Source organism: Ursus arctos, unplaced genomic scaffold, assembly GCF_023065955.2.
Source record: "Ursus arctos isolate Adak ecotype North America unplaced genomic scaffold, UrsArc2.0 scaffold_19, whole genome shotgun sequence".
NCBI lineage: Eukaryota > Metazoa > Chordata > Mammalia > Carnivora > Ursidae > Ursus > Ursus arctos.
The window spans coordinates 40,902,504-40,918,186 of NW_026622863.1; the positions used below are offsets into that span (position 1 = coordinate 40,902,504).

Sequence of the window (15,683 nt, forward strand, 5' to 3'; positions counted from 1 at the left end):
TTGAGGGCCGCTTCAGAGAATCTGCCCTGGTCCTGTCTCCTTCATGTGACATGACAAAAAGAAACCCATGTGTCTTCAGTCTCATTGTTCGTGTATAAAAATGCAACTGATTTCTGAGTATTGATTTTGTATCCTGCCACATTACTGAATTGCTCTATAAGTTCTAGTAATTTGGGGGTGGAGTCTTTTGGGTTTTCCGTATAGAGTATCTGCAAAGAGAGACATTTTGACTTCTTCTTTGCCAATTTGAATACCTTCTATCCCTTTTTGTTGTCTGATTGCTGTTGCAAGGACTTCTAGTACTATGTTGAATAATAATGGTGAGAATGGGCATCCTTGTCATGTTCCTGATCTTAAGGGAAAGGCTTTGAGCTTTTCCCCATTGAGAATGATATTCACTGTAGGCTTTTCATAGATGGTTTTTATGAAATTGAGGAATGCACCCTCTATCCCTACACTCTGAAGGGTTTTAATCAGGAAAGGATACTGTATTTTGTCAAATGCTTTTTCTGCATCAATTGAGAGGATCATATGGTTCTTGACTCTTTTCTTGGTGATATGATCTATCACAAAGATCGATTTGTGAATGTTGAACCATGCTTGCATCCCAGGGATGAATCCCACTTGGTCGTGATGGATAATCTTTTTAATGTACCGTTGGATCCTATTAGCTAGGATCTTGTTGAGAATTTTGGCATCTACATTCATCAGAGATATCAGTCTGTAATTCTCCTTTTTGATGGGGTCTTTGCCTGGTTTTGGGATCAGGTAATACTGGCCTCATAGAATGAGTTTGATAGTTTTCCTTCTGTTTCTATTTTTTGAAACAGCTTCAGGAGAATAGGTATTATTTCCTCTTTGAATGTTTGGTAAAATTCCCGGGGGAATCCATCAGGCCCTGGACTCTTGTTTTGGGGGAGGTTTTTGATCACTGCTTCAATCTCTTCATAATTAATCAGTCTGTATAAATAATCAATTTCTTCCTGTTTCAGTCTTGGTAGTTTATAGGTTTCCAGGAAGGCATACATTTCTTCCAGGTTGATTCCATTTACAATAGCACCAAAAATCATACGATATCTCAGAATTAACTTAACCAGAGAAGTAAAGGATCTATATTCTAGAAACTACAGATCACTCTTGAAAGACATTGAAGAAGACACAAAAAGATGGAAAAACATTCCGTGCTCATGGATCGGAAGAATAAACATAGTTAAAATGTCTATGCTACCCAGAACAATCTACACTTTCAATGCCATCCCGATCAAAATACCAATGACATTTTTCAAAGAGCTGGAACAAACAGCCCTTAAATTTGTGTGGAACCAGAAAAGGCCCCGAATCGCCAAGGAAATGTTGAAAAGGTAAAACAAAGCTGGGGGCATCAGTGGCCTGATTTCAAGCTATACTACAAAGCTGTGAACACCAAGACAGCATGGTACTGGCACAAAAACAGACACATAGACCAATGAAACAGAACAGAGACCCCAGAAATGGACCCTTGGCTCTATGGGCAACTAATTTTTGACAAAGCAGGAAAAAAACATCCAGTGGAAAAAAGACAGTCTCTTCAATAAATGGTGCTGGGGAAATTGGACAGCTATATGCAAAAGAATGAAACTTGATCACTCTCTCAAACCATACACAAAGATAAACTCCAAATGGATGAAAGACCTCGATGTGAGACAGGAATCCATCAAAATCATAGAGGAGAACATAGGCAGCAACCTCTTTGACATCGGCCACAGCAACTTCTTTCATGACACATCTCCAAAGGCAAGAGAAACAAAAGAAAAAATGAACTTGTGGGACTTCATCAAGATAAAAAGCTTCTGCACAACCAAGGAAATAGTCAAAAAAACTAAGAGGCAGCCCACGGAATGGGAGAATATATCTGCAAATGACACTACAGATAAAAGACTGGTATCCAAGATCTATAAAGAACGTCTCAAACTCAATACACGAGAAACAAATAATCAAATCCAAAAATGGGCAGAAGATATGAACAGACACTTTTCCAATGAAGACATACAAATGGCTAACAGACACATGAAAAAGTGTTCAAAATCATTAGCCATCAGGGAAATTCAAATCAAAATCACATTGAGATACCACCTTACGCCAGTTAGAAAGGCAAAAATGGACAAGGCAAGAAACAACAAATGTTGGAGAGGATGTGGAGAAAGGGGAACCCTCTTATACTGTTGGTGGGAATGAAAGTTGGTACAGCCACGTTGGAAAACAGTGTGGAGATTCCTCAAAAAGTTAAAAATAGAGCTACCCTATGATCCAGCAATTGCACCACTGGTTATTTACCCCAAAGATACAGACATAGTGAAGAGAAGGGCCATATGCACCCCAATGTTCATAGCAACATTGTCCACAATAGCTAAATCGTGAAAGGAGACCAGATGCCCTTCAACAGATGAATGGATTAAGAAGATGTGGTCCATATATACAATGGAATATTATTCAGCCATTGGAGAGAACAATTACCCAACATTTGCAGCAACATGGACGGGACTGGAGGAGATTATGCTAAGTGAAATAAGTCAAGCAGAGAAAGACAATTATCATATGGTTTCACTCATTTATGGAACATAAGAAATAGCAGGGAGATGGGTAGGAGAAGGAAGGGAAGAATGAAGGAGGGGTAAACAGAAGGGGGAATGAACCACGAGAGACTATGGACTCTGGGAAACAAACTGAGGGCTTCAGAGGGGAGGAGGTGGGGGACTGGGATAGGCCGGTGATGGGTATTAAGGAGGGCACGTATTGCATGGAACACTGGGTGTTATACACAAACAATGTATCATGGAACACTTACATCAAAAACTAAGGATGTACTGTATGGTGACTAACATAACATAATAAAAAATTAAAAAAAAATAAAATTAAAATTAAAATTAATTAATTATGTTTTTTTAAAAAAGGAAAAAAAAGAAACCCATGTGTGTTTAAGCCTCTGTGGTTTGGGATTCTAGGCTCATGTGAGATATAAGGCTTTTAGGTTTGTATGTGGCAAAGACCTCTTAAGACACAAGGGGAGGCTCAGGTGCTAATTCACTGTGGCTTCCTATCATGGCAGAGCAAGGGCTCAGGGGAAAAGAGGGAAACCCCAAAAACCAAGACCCCATCTGCACACTCCCGTCCCGTTCTCTTCCCAACAGCCTCACTGCTCATGGAGGGATCTGAATTCCTCTGGCGAGGAGTGGAAGGAGCTTGGTGGTGGTGGTGGCTCAACATGCAGAGGATCTCAGTTCATATAAACTTCTCTGAGAGCTAGTAGTGAAGTATTACATCAACTGCATCACTGTTTCTCAACCTATTTTTAACCAATTTCCGCTTTTGATAAACAGAAACTCTACTTTCTACAGTTTGCATTAAGAAAACCAGGGCTTTCCCTTCTCCTGGGAAATTCCAATTATCAAACCACAGGTACTACCGCTTTCCCCACCCAGGAGTTTCTGATACTTCCCCCAAGCCTCTGGAGGATCAGGGGTGTAATCAGAGTTTTCCTGAGATTCTGCAAACAGGACAGAAAGCCTGGCAGCTCCGGTGATGCCACATCTAGCAGGGGGTGGGGCGTCAGTTTGGCCCCAGGTCAGCACAGCTTCTGCAAGATCAGCCAGCACCTGACTGTGGCTGCATCCAGTTTTACTGAGGAAATCTGTACCATTTTCATTTCTAAAGACTCTCTGCTCTTCCTCCTTTGCTCAGGATCAACACTGAAAGGCAGTCCGAGCCAGCTGCCTTCCACTGTTTCAAAAGAGGTCTGAGATCCTGAAAGCTACCTGGTGTCTGGGCCAGAAGCTGTGTGTAGCCAAGGGGACCGAGGGTGTGGGGATTTTCAGTCCTGCTCTTGGTCCGAAGGTCAGTTTTGCAGGGACAGCAGATAGAGAAGAGGGGTGAGTGAGGGAGAAAAAATAAAAATGGTCAGACCACCTCTTCAAGATTCCAGGAATAAAGGAACAGTCTCCTCCCAAGTTCTTAGTCCTGTTTCACCATCAAATCCAGATCCTTATAAACATTCATGCTCATAAGTGCTAAATGACACAGAAAATTAAGTAGAGAGCAACAGAAGATGCTCCCTCCCCTCTATTGCTCTGGGTTTCCAAAATGGCTGAAGACAGGGAAGGAGGGATGGATGAAAGACAACAGCGTATGATGGGGGCGCCCTGGGTGGCTCAGTTGCTTGGGCATCTGACTTCGGCTCAGGTCATGATCTCAGGGTTCTGGGATCAAGCCCCACATCGGGCTCCGTGCTCAGGAGGGGAGTCTGCTTCTCCCTCTCCCTCTGACCCTCTATCCCGCTCATGTGTGCTCTCTCTCTCTAAAATTAATAAAATCTTAAAAAAAAAAAAAGATGACAGAGTCCAGGATCTGGGGTTAGAGCATGAAATAGAACATGTGAAAGGTTGAGAGTTGCTGGGATCCTAGGAAACTGGGGTGGAAGGTCATTCCCTCACGGGTTCAGGGAAAGAGTGAAGGCCAAAAGCAAGAAGACTGGAGACCACGTAGACACTCCTTGTGGGAACTAAATGACATGATCTTACACTCTTGCCTGTGCACTTGTATCCTCCTGTGTGGGATCTACAGGACTTTCAGGGGCTGCTGGGGGAGCCGGTTCTCACCTGAACCACACTCCCTCTGTACAAGGGGGAGCAGAGTCCAGCAGTGAAGACAGTCTGGCTCGCAAGTTCATAGTTCAGCTCTTCTGTTTACCCCTCCATACCTCAGTTTTCTCACCTACAAAATGGGGATGAGTGTGCCAACCTCACAGAATTTTCTTTATCACCTATATTCCGTATGCTGTACTTTTCATCCCTGTGACTTATTTATTTTGTAACTGCATGCTCGTACCTCTTAATTCCCTTCACCTATTTCATCCATCCCTACACATCCTCTCCCCTCTGGCAACCACCTGTTTGTTCTCTGTGTTTGAGTCTGTTTCACAGAATGTTTTCCGGATTAAATGAGTTCATCTTCATGAAGTTCTTAGCATGGTACCTGATGCATAGTATCACAGAATGAGCAGTAAATGTTGGCTGGTGTACCCATTTCCTATGTCCATTATAAGACACTGTCACAAACGTGGTGGCTCAACACAACACAAATTGAGTCTCTCACAGTTCTGGAGGCCCGAAGTCCAAAACCAGTATCACTGGTGTGAGGAAAACCCACTCCTTGCCTCTTCCAGCTCCTGGTGGCTGCCGGCATTCCTTGGCTTGCAGCCACATCATTCCAGTCTCTGGTGATCATACCATCTTCCCCTCTTCTGTCTGAGATCTCCCTCTGCCTCCTTCTGACAAGAATATCGGGTGATCACCTTCAAGGCCCACACAGATTATCCATGGTAAGCCTCTTCATCACACCCAATAAGGCTTTTTCGCCACATAGAGTATCAGTCACGGGCTCCAGGGATTAGGACGTAGATATCTCTTTGAGGGGACTATTATCTAGTCACCACAGCTGGTATTATTGGCCAGAAGTAGAATGTGATGAACAGCAAGCAGCCGGACACAGTGAAGAAAGCAGAGGTCTCTGCAGAGGGAGGTTGGGGCATGGTTACCATCAGTGGGCAGCAAAACCCACGATACCCTCTGAGGAGGCCAACAGGGACAGGCCTGAAGAATACTCCCAAGATGCTAGGCATGGGCTGCTTCCTCCTTGTTCCTCCTCTTCAGTGGTGCAACAGCGCTGGGGATGGAGGTGGCAAGGCTGCTGAACTGAAGGACACCACGACTGGCTGAAACCACGGGCAAGGCTGGGCCAGGGGCAACTAGAAGAGGACAAGCAAGGGAGTGGAGGGCATCAACTGTCACCTCCACACCTTCACAAGGCCACTGCAGGGGCTCAAAGATGGTAACACAGAAATGGAAGGAGGGTGAACTGTGCTTGCACAGGACAGCAGTGAAATCTCTAAGTCCACCTGGATGTAAACTACTGGTATACAACCATCTCTCTCACTCCCCAGAAGAGATCCCTGTCTCTCTGGCATCCTGTACTCTTCATGCAGTGGAATTTTTTAAAGTTACAGATCCCAAATCTCAGCCGATCTTCTCTGCCTACATTGCCACATTCTCCTGAATCCATGCCATCACTGGTCATCCCCTGGACAGTCCCAATGCATTTCTATTCTCTCTCTCTTCTTCCAACTTCATCCTCTGGAGACCACTACCCACATAGCAGTGCCAGGTCCTCTCACATCATAAATCTCATCATGTCACTTTCCTCTTATGGCCTGGAAGTTATTTCCCATTGCTTACAGATGGAATCCCAAGTTCCTACTGATACTCATCTGGTCTTCCACTGTCACAGGCCCTGGCTTACCATGCTCCAGTCATGCCAGCCTTTCTGCACCCCCCCCCCACACACAAAGGTACTTTCTGCCTTCTTGCACACCTCCCAGCTCCCTAGCCTGGACCCCTCCTCTGCGGGAACTTCTTAGTGGCCAGCCCCAGAATTCAGCTCAACCTCTCAGGTATCAGCTAACAGTAACCGCAGGACAGCTTCTCCGATGCCTCTGGCCAGAGAAGTCCCTGCCATGCGGTGACCACTCTCCCTGCCACCGCCCTACTTCATTTCCTTCAGTGTCTCTCTCTGCGTAACAACTCCCGTGTGTGTATTTGCTCTCTCTGGCCCATCTCTCTCCACCAGCTTGTAACCACCCTCTGTGAGTGTGAGACCGTGTTTGACTTTGTGACCCTGATATCCTGGGGCTTGGCACGGATCCCACCACGTTCGAGGGAACAGACACATATTTGTTGAATGAATGAATGAAACGACAGCTCTTTATTTACCATTAATGCCACTACAGGTGAAGTCCTGCATTCCCCTTCATTTTATACCCACACTGCCCTCATATCTGCCAAACAGGATCTAGGTCATAAAGGTATATTAGCCTGATTTATCCATACTAGCGATGAGGGAAGATCCTGGCAGCTTCCCGCAAAAGTAGTGGGAGTGCCTTAATCTACAAAAGAGCTCTCAAGTAATTACTGGCTGGGATTTCTTAGGACAGTCCCAGAAGAAGATAAAATGAGGCAGCTGGAAACAAAGATCTCCGAGCTTTTGAAAATCGATTTCTCTCCATTCCAATTCTTCCACTTATCCATCCACATGTCATCCAGGAAATAATTATCAAGTGTCTAATATTTGCCAGGCTCTCTGCCAGACCCTGGGGATACAATGGTGAGCAAAACAGCCATTTCCCCCTGCCTTTGCGGAGAGTCTGTAAGGGAGATGCACATTAAGCAAATCCTCACACAATAAAAGGATTATAACACACTGAGATATGTGCTGTAAAGGAATCATAGAAGATGCTATGAGATCAACAAATAATTAGAAAACAAAAATTTTAAAAACCCCTAAATCTGCACTGAGAAAAATTAAACACTTAAATCATGGGGCTATGTCATGTTCCCAATTGGGAAGGCTCAATGTGATCCCAGTGTCAACAATTCCAAATTGATCTATGGATTCAACACAATCCAAATCAAAATTTCGGCAGGCTTCTCTGTAGAAACTGATTTCTGTGGCAATGCAAATGACCTGGAAGAGCCAAAGAGATCTTAGAAAAGAACAAAGCTGGAGAACTTACACTTCCTGATTTTGAGACTTTCTATAAAACTACAGCCGTCAAGACCGTGTGGAAATGGGGAAAGGAAAGACATAAGGATCACTAGAACAGAACACAGACTCAAGAAACAGACCCACTCAGATATAATCGATTCATTTGCAGTAAAGGTAGCAAGGTAATTCAGAAAGGAAAAGAAAGTCTGGAACTGGATAGGCAGGTGAAATTTCTTAGGACATAAAAGCACAAAACATAAAAGGAAAACTACATGAGTTAGACTTTCTCAAAATTCAAAATTTTTGTTGTTCTTCAAGAGACAATTAAGAAAATGGAAACAGAGGTCATATAGTGGGAGAAAATAGAATACATATATCTAAGAGATGAACAGTACCCAGAACATAATAACGAACTCTCAGAACTCAGTAATATGAAAATAATCTCATTTTTTTAAATGGGTAAAAGACTTAAACAGACACTTCATAAAAGACACACAGATAGCAAATAAGTATTTGAAAATATGCTCAACATCAACAGTCATCAGGGAAATGCTAATTAAAACCACAAGGAGATACCATGCCACAAAATGAGAATGCCAAAAACTTAAGACTAACAAATACCAAGGATTGGCGATGCTGTGGAGTAACTGGTACTGTTCATACACTGCCGGTAGGAATAAATATGGTACAGCCACCTTGGAAAACTGGCAGTTTCTTAAAAAGTTAGACAGAAAGTTGACCATATAGACCAGCTAATATAGGTATTTTCCCAAGAGAATTGAAAACACATATCTTCACAAAGACCTAAACAACAATGTACATAGCAGCTTTGTTCACACTAGCCAAAAACTGAAAAACAAAAACAAAAAACAAAACCTCAAAAACCAAGTCTATTAACACGTGAATGGATAAATAAAATATAAAATATCTATGAAACAGAATACTCCTTAGCGACAGTGCTCTGAGAACATCTAGTAAGAGAATCTAACTGGACCTAGGAGGTCGGGGAGGGCTTTCTTAAGGAGGAAGTGGGTATCTGAAAGAAGGCTGGAGCCTGTCTGGGGAGGTAGAGTGGGTAATGAGAAATAAAGAGCCGTGCGGGCTGAGGCCTGGTCAAGAGCCCCTGGCAGAGGAAAGGTGGCACATTCATGGAAGCGAGAGATGGTCTTGCTTAGAGAGCAAGGAGAGAGAAGAGAGATATGAGTGGAGGCTGAAAGTTGGCAAGGGCCATGCCAGGCAGGCCTTATAGGCCTTGTTAAAGGTTTTGATGTGTATCCTCAAGGCAATAAGAAACCTCAGAAAGGGTTCTAAACAAGAGGGTGATATCATTTTTAAGAGATCCCACTAACTCAGTATAGAGAATTGACTGTCAGGGTGTGAGTGGCTGGGAAGGAGCCGGTCATGGCCCCTGCCAACCTTCTGGTAACAGACTGTGGCTTACGCTGGCATGAGAGGATGGAAATGGAGAGAGATGGAGGCCTTCAATGGGCTCTGAGAAGCATGTGGGACTGTACTGAGGGGATAGGGAAGAAGACAGTATTGGGACTGACTCCAAAATTATGGCTCAAGGGATGGAATCGGAAGAGATCCTATGCCCCAGCATGGAGAATGCTGGAAGGAGGCCTCATCTGGTGAAGGTCTAAAGTCACCTCTGAACACACTGAATTTGAGGTGCCTGGGAGACATCCAAATGACAATGTCTACCGGGCAGTTGGACACACGAATGTTAAAGCTCACAGGAGCCCAGAATAGATTAAAAACTGGGGTTTATGAAGATGGTAATTAACAATGCAGGAATGCATACAACAGATTAGAGAGAGCATAGGACCAGGATAAGAGAGAACCTGAAACCAAGTCTTAAGGGACTCAAACATTTAGAGGATGACCAGGGAAAGGTGGGCTAGTGAAGGTCACCTTAGTGAGTGACCTCAAAGGCCAGGAAACCAGAAGAGCATAATATAGGAGAATTCATGGAAAGAAGATGTCTCAAGAAGGCTATGGAAACTGTGTCGAAGGCTAACAAAAGAGGAAGCAAATGTCCACTGAATGCAGTAGCACAGAGGTCACTGCTAATCTTAGGATGAGCGGGTCCTATGGAAAAACAGGGATATAACCCAGATTAGAGTGGACAGGGCATAGGAGCGGTGACTGAGGAATAAGGAAGCAGAGAAAGTGATTATACATAATTTTAGATAATGGGCCCAACTTCCTATTCTAAAGCTGGGTTGTAATGATGATGAAAGAAAACAACTTGGAAGAGATTGTGAAAGACCTCGCCTTTGTGAAAGCTCAGCCCTTGAATTCAGCCTGAGAGGTTGCATTTCCTTTTCCTGTGACATAGGTGGGTGTTGTGAGTCATGAGTTCAAACTTTCCTTTATTATGTTACCCTCATAACTACCCCGATTGTGGAGGAGGGGGTTCACTGGGGCCCCTTCAACATCAGTAACAGGAGAAAGGCACAGGGCAGGGGAAGGACAGGCAGAGATAAAGCAGCAGTCCTAGTCCTCAACACCTGTGTGCCAGAAGTTTCTGCTTGGCCGTTAAATCTAGATCCTCATGAATAGTTACAGAAAATCATAAAAGCAAAATGACACAAATATATTCAGTAACAAGCAACAGAGAATGGTCTTTTCCTTAGTTCCCCCCTGTTTACCTGGGAAGTGCATGTGTGTGCTGGGAGAAAGAGATAAATGCAAAGATCAAACTCCTTGGTTCTAGTGGAGGATAGAGCTGAAGAGAAAGAAAAGCTAAATATTAAGATCCCTGGACCTCGGGGTTCTGGGCTACAAGACTAATGACTGACTGAGGAAATGACTGACTCAGCAAACAACAGGGGGTGAGTATAAGTCCCGGGGAAAGTATTCTGAGAGCAGGGATCAGGCCACAGAAGACCCATTCCCCAGGTCGAGAGGAAAAGGTGTTCTGACTTTGTTTCCTCAGATGTGTGTATTTGGACAGGAATGGAGGAGCTTCTAACCTGGAGCTCCGTAGAGGGGGAAAAGTGAGCAAGCAACAAGGGTGGCTCAGAGGTTGGACCCACCCCACAAGGAGAGGGAACACATGGGGGAAAGATGTGGGAGCCTGAGCACAACTCCCCAGTAAAGGGCCGCACAGGCATGCTCCTGAATCCCTGACACTCCCCTAAGTCAGACGGCATGTCGGGGCCCTCAGCATCTGGATATTTTGCCAAGTGTCTGACTCTCTCCCAAACTGCCAGCAGGCTTCCACTTCTGGGCGCCCACTCAGTGCTCAGCACTAGCCCATACGCTTTATACATGCTATCTCATCCATGCCTCACCAAAACCCTGGGAGGTAAGTATTCCTATCCTCACTTGACCGAAAAGGAAGCTAAAATTCAGGAAATTCATCTGCCCCAAGGTCCGAGGGAAGGGACTTGGGTTTGAGCCCACATCTGCATGACTCTAAATCCCATGCTACTTCCACCAGAACAAGACTAAGGCTAAGTGAAACCAGTATCTGTCTCAATCAAGATGGCAAAAGAAACCTGTTGGGGGCAGAGGACAGAAGACCAGACAGGAAAGAAAAAATTGAAAACTAAAAGGAAGGAGGAAACTTCTTTTCCGAAAATGAGAAGAATTATAAAAGACATTGCCTAGAAAAGAGAAGATCAGATCATCAGACTTGAGAAACGGGAAAAATGCCTGGGAATGAAACAATAATTCCAGACCTAGGGACAGAGAAGCTGGGTTTGGAAGTCAGAGTGAGGATCTCCGGGGGGAGAAAGAAGATGCTGGCGGGCGCCCCATCCTTCAGGTTTGAGAGGAGATAGTGTTCAATTACTGACCTTCCTCTCTCTGGTCACATGACTTGTGCTAGTATAAAAGCTTTCTACCAGCAGGTTCCTTACAATTTTTTCCTGTGTGAAATGGGCAGCAGCAGTGGCTAAAGCCCTGTTCCTCTTTTTCCAGAAGCTTTCAGACCTCCCTTCAGGACTAATCCCAAGAAGCCATCTCTCTGGACGGAAGACAAGGCAAGGCAGCTGGCTCAGTGCTTGTGCTCTGGGAAGTGATGCTAGGATCTGGAGTGGAGGGGGAGGTGCTGGGGGGCTGCCGGAAGTCTGAGAAACTGGCTGTGAGGCTCATACCTGGAGGCAGGAGCCAGTGGATGTGGGATCGAGGAAAACAGATCGGGACCTCAAGCCCAGAGAGAGGATGGAGGGGCCAGGCTGTGTTTGGGCAGCAAGGGTTACAAGCCAAGTGGAAACTGAGTGACCTCGTTAAGAGTTCTTCTGTTGATAGCCAAAACACTGGGCTCTGGAGCCAGCTGCTGCCTGTGGGCTTTCTTGAATATGCCCTAACATCTTTTAGGGCACAAGCCCCAAAAGATAATACAGGCTCACCCTTCCTCCCCACGGCCCCTCCCCTACACCTCATTAGCTTCCTTTTTTCAGTAATAGTCCCAGAGCCTGGCATTGGTCAGGGGAGAAAAAGGCCGAGGAGAATCTGTGTTCTGCAAAAGGAGAGGAAGACGAGGTAGGGGGAAGGGTTGGGGGGTCAGGCACCTGCTTCCTGGGCGTGTGGCGGGGTCCTGTGGAGAGCCGGCACTGGGTCTTACGGCCTGGGTTTTCCTGGCCTGCGTGTTCCCGAGAGACAGCTCACAGCCCTCCCCTTGTGAGATGAGCCTTGCCTTTTCTCTCCGTAGATCTCTGACTGAGGAAAGAACTTAAGGAAAGGTGGAAGCTGATAACAGTAACTTCCTGTATCTGTGAGGAGAGAAGGAGAAAGCCAAGGGTTGGTTCCCCCCAGAGACACATGATGGCAAACGTAATAACTACTGCTTAATATCCCGCCCCAGGCAAAGTCAATAATTGCTCTGGGCAGTTCTGGCAGGTGGCATGAGCAAGCCGCCACGGCAGCAGAAAGCTTTGGCCTGGGAAGGGGAGAGCACCAGGGAGGATGTCCCCATACTGAACCGGTGTCGGGGGAGTGCAGGCTGGGAGTGGGACCTCCTGACCCTGTCCTTTCTCAACCTCTTCCAGAGCCATCATGACAAACTGGCGCAACTCCCTCATCCTCACGGCCTACATCGCCATCTTCCTCACTGGTCTCCCTGCCAACCTCCTGGCGCTACGGGCCTTCGTGGGACGGGTCCGCCAGCCCCACCCTGCCCCTGTCCACATCCTCCTGCTCAGCCTGACGTTGGCGGACCTCCTGCTGCTGCTGCTGCTGCCCTTCAAGATGATTGAGGCTGCGAACGACTTCCACTGGTACCTGTCCGAGTTAGTCTGTGCCCTCACGGGTTTCGGCTTCTACAGCAGCATCTACTGCAGCACGTGGCTCCTGGCGGGCATCAGCATCGAGCGCTACCTGGGAGTGGCCTTCCCCGTGCAGTACAAGCTGTCCCGCAAGCCTGTGTATGGAGTGATCGCTGCCGTGGTGGCCTGGATCATGTCCTTTGGTCACTGCACTATCGTGATCATCGGTCAGTACTGGAAACCAACCCAGAATACCACGAATAGCAACGAAGTCACCTGCTACGAGAACTTCACCGACACTCAGCTGGACGTGGTGCTCCCTGTGAGGCTAGAGCTGTGCCTCTTCCTGTTCTTCGTCCCCATGGTGATCACCATCTTCTGCTACTGGCGCTTCGTGTGGATCATGCTCACCCAGCCCCATGTGGGGGCTCAGAGGCGGCGTAGAGCTGTAGGGCTGGCTGTCGTGACACTCCTCAATTTCCTGGTGTGCTTCGGGCCTTACAACATTTCCCACCTGGTGGGGTTTTACACGAAGAAGAGCCCCCCATGGAGGGCTGAAGCCGTGGTGCTCAGTTCCCTCAATGCCAGTCTGGACCCCCTGCTTTTCTATTTCTCTTCATCAGCTGTGCGCAGAGCCTTTGGAAAGGGGCTGCAGATTCTGAGACATCAGAGCTCCTCCCTGTTGGGGCGCAGAGGCCGAGAGACAGGAGAGGGGACAAATGCGGACAGAGGTGTGAGTCAAGCAGAGGGAGCTCCGAGCTCTGACTTCACCACGGACTAGTGGTGTCCTGGACCTTTGGAGGCACTCTGGGTGACACAGACATTGAGCAGGCTGGGAGAGGGGGAACATCAGTGTTCCTGTCCCAGGGTCAGAAATCCTCAGACCAATCCACTACCGGGGCTGTAAAAATCTCTCTCAGCGGCTTGGTATCCCTTCCTGACTGAAGTTTTCATCCCGAAGGAGCACAGCTCCAGGACAAGAGAAGAAATGGTTAGGCATAGAAGCACTCTCAGACCAGGGTTTCAGAAGCAATGTAGCTAATACAAATTCAGCCCTTGTGAGATAGCTGATAGCTGGGGGTGATCAGTCTGAAGCAGAGTCCTAAAGCAATCCTGCTACATGCTTGGAAACAACTCCTAGACACTGGTCTAGCTATTGATACTAGAAAGGAGACAATGGGAAAGAGATGGAAGAGACTACCAACTGAGGTCAAAGGAGACTCGGGAAGACAATGAGTCAAGAGGACTGAGAGGGAGGACCGGGAACTGTGACTTCTAATCATCTAGGTTTGCACTGTATCGCTTTGACCTGTTGCTTTGTAAGTATGCTCCAGTCATCTCCATGTGTGTATCTTGTCTCCCTGTATTAAACCTGCCTGAAGTCTGGGTCTCGTCTTCTCCTCCGTGGCACCCCCACCTGGGTCAGGACACAGCCTGGCACCCATCAGTCAGAGGTCAACACTGACCAGCACAGGAGTAGACAACCTGGTCTGGCAGATTGAAAATAAAGACAGTATAACTCTAAAGCAAGTGTCCACAATTTCTGTGCTTTTCTGCAAGCTCGGGGAGGGTGGAATGCAATGAAGAAGCTGACTCAGCAGCACAGGGGGAGGGTGATGCCTGTGAAACCACGGAAGTATTTTAAGGTCAGGATATAATGATTGGAGTTAGGGAGGGGGCCGGTGGAATCCTGTTTCCATTGATGAACAGAGACAGGGACTTAGAAAGGGGATGTGGGGTGAATCCTGACTTAAGGTTATCAGGTGTATCTCAGGGGCCTAAAACACATGACCCTCCCACTTAGAAACCTGCAGAGTTTTCCTACTGTCAAAAGTTTCTGTCCCAGGAACTCCTATCCTATCATTTCATCGCCTACTTTGTATCCTGCCTGCCTGCCCAATCCCATTTCTCCGCAATAAGGACCCCTAGCTTCCTAGCTGGATGGCCTTGAGCAAGTCCCGACCTCCAGCCTCTATTCCCGAACCATAATCATGAGGATGATGTATGCCTCCCAGGGTTATTCTGAAGTTCCAGTCAGACTGTACATATATTATTGCTAAAAAATTTTACAGTAACACTTAGCTCTAAGATAGCAACCCAATCAAAACACAGATATACCCCCGGTTAAAGGAAATATAGTAAGTAGAAATTTAAAATGATGGAAATCACATATTAGAGAGCCGACTATATAGGATGGTTTGACAGTAATATGTAAGAAAGAAATCTGGGATTTTCTGCTGACTGTATATCTGGGATGTATTATACCTTTCCAAAAAGCTAATTTGATTTTGGTGCCATTAAGAGAAATAGAGTCTAAACAAATCAAAGATAATCCCACTTCACTGAGGTCTTAATCAGTAGCAAGTTCAGAATCTGAACTGCAGGGGCACCTGGGTGGCGCAGTCGTTAAGCGTCTGCCTTCAGCTCAGGGCGAGATACCGGTGTTCTGGGATCGAGCCCCACATCAGGCGCCTTTGCTAGGAGCCTGCTTCTTCCTCTCCCACTCTCCCTGCTTCTGTTCCCTCTCTCGCTGGCTATCTCTCTCTGTCAAATAAATAAATAAAATCTTTAAAAAAAAAAGAATCTGAACTGCACATTTTTTTAAAAAAGATTTGCTCTGAAAGAGAGTTGGGGGGATGGGGGGAGGGAATGAGTGAGGGGGGGCAAAGGGAGAGAATCAAGCAGACTCCCCGCTAAGCGAGAAGGCTGAGGATCCCACAACCCATGAAAAATCACAATGTGAGCTGAAACCAAGAGTCAGACACTCAACCAACTGAGCCACTCAGGCGCCCCATGAGCAGCACATTTTTAAAAAGACATTAACTCGGGGGTGCCTGGGTGGCTCAGTCATAGAGTATGTGACTCTTGATCCCAGAGTTGTAAGTCTGAGCCCCA

At 46.3% G+C, this 15,683-nt stretch overlaps 1 protein-coding gene across 3 annotated transcripts; it reads left to right on the forward strand.

The window, feature by feature from the left end:
• Positions 1-11,447: 11,447 nt before the first annotated feature.
• LOC113244815 (free fatty acid receptor 2-like) lies at positions 11,448-15,064 on the forward strand. 3 transcript variants are annotated; one of them, XM_057314144.1, is made up of 2 exons: positions 11,448-11,564; positions 12,573-15,064. In XM_057314144.1, exon 2 carries the CDS (start codon positions 12,580-12,582, stop codon positions 13,567-13,569), a length of 990 nt encoding a protein of 329 aa, XP_057170127.1. In that variant the 5' UTR covers positions 11,448-11,564; positions 12,573-12,579; the 3' UTR covers positions 13,570-15,064. The 3 variants fall into 3 exon arrangements, with proteins under 3 accessions (XP_057170127.1, XP_057170126.1, XP_057170128.1); XM_057314143.1 differs by lacking the exon at positions 11,448-11,564 and adding an exon at positions 11,571-12,066; XM_057314145.1 differs by lacking the exon at positions 11,448-11,564 and adding an exon at positions 12,087-12,324.
• Positions 15,065-15,683: the final 619 nt, after the last annotated feature.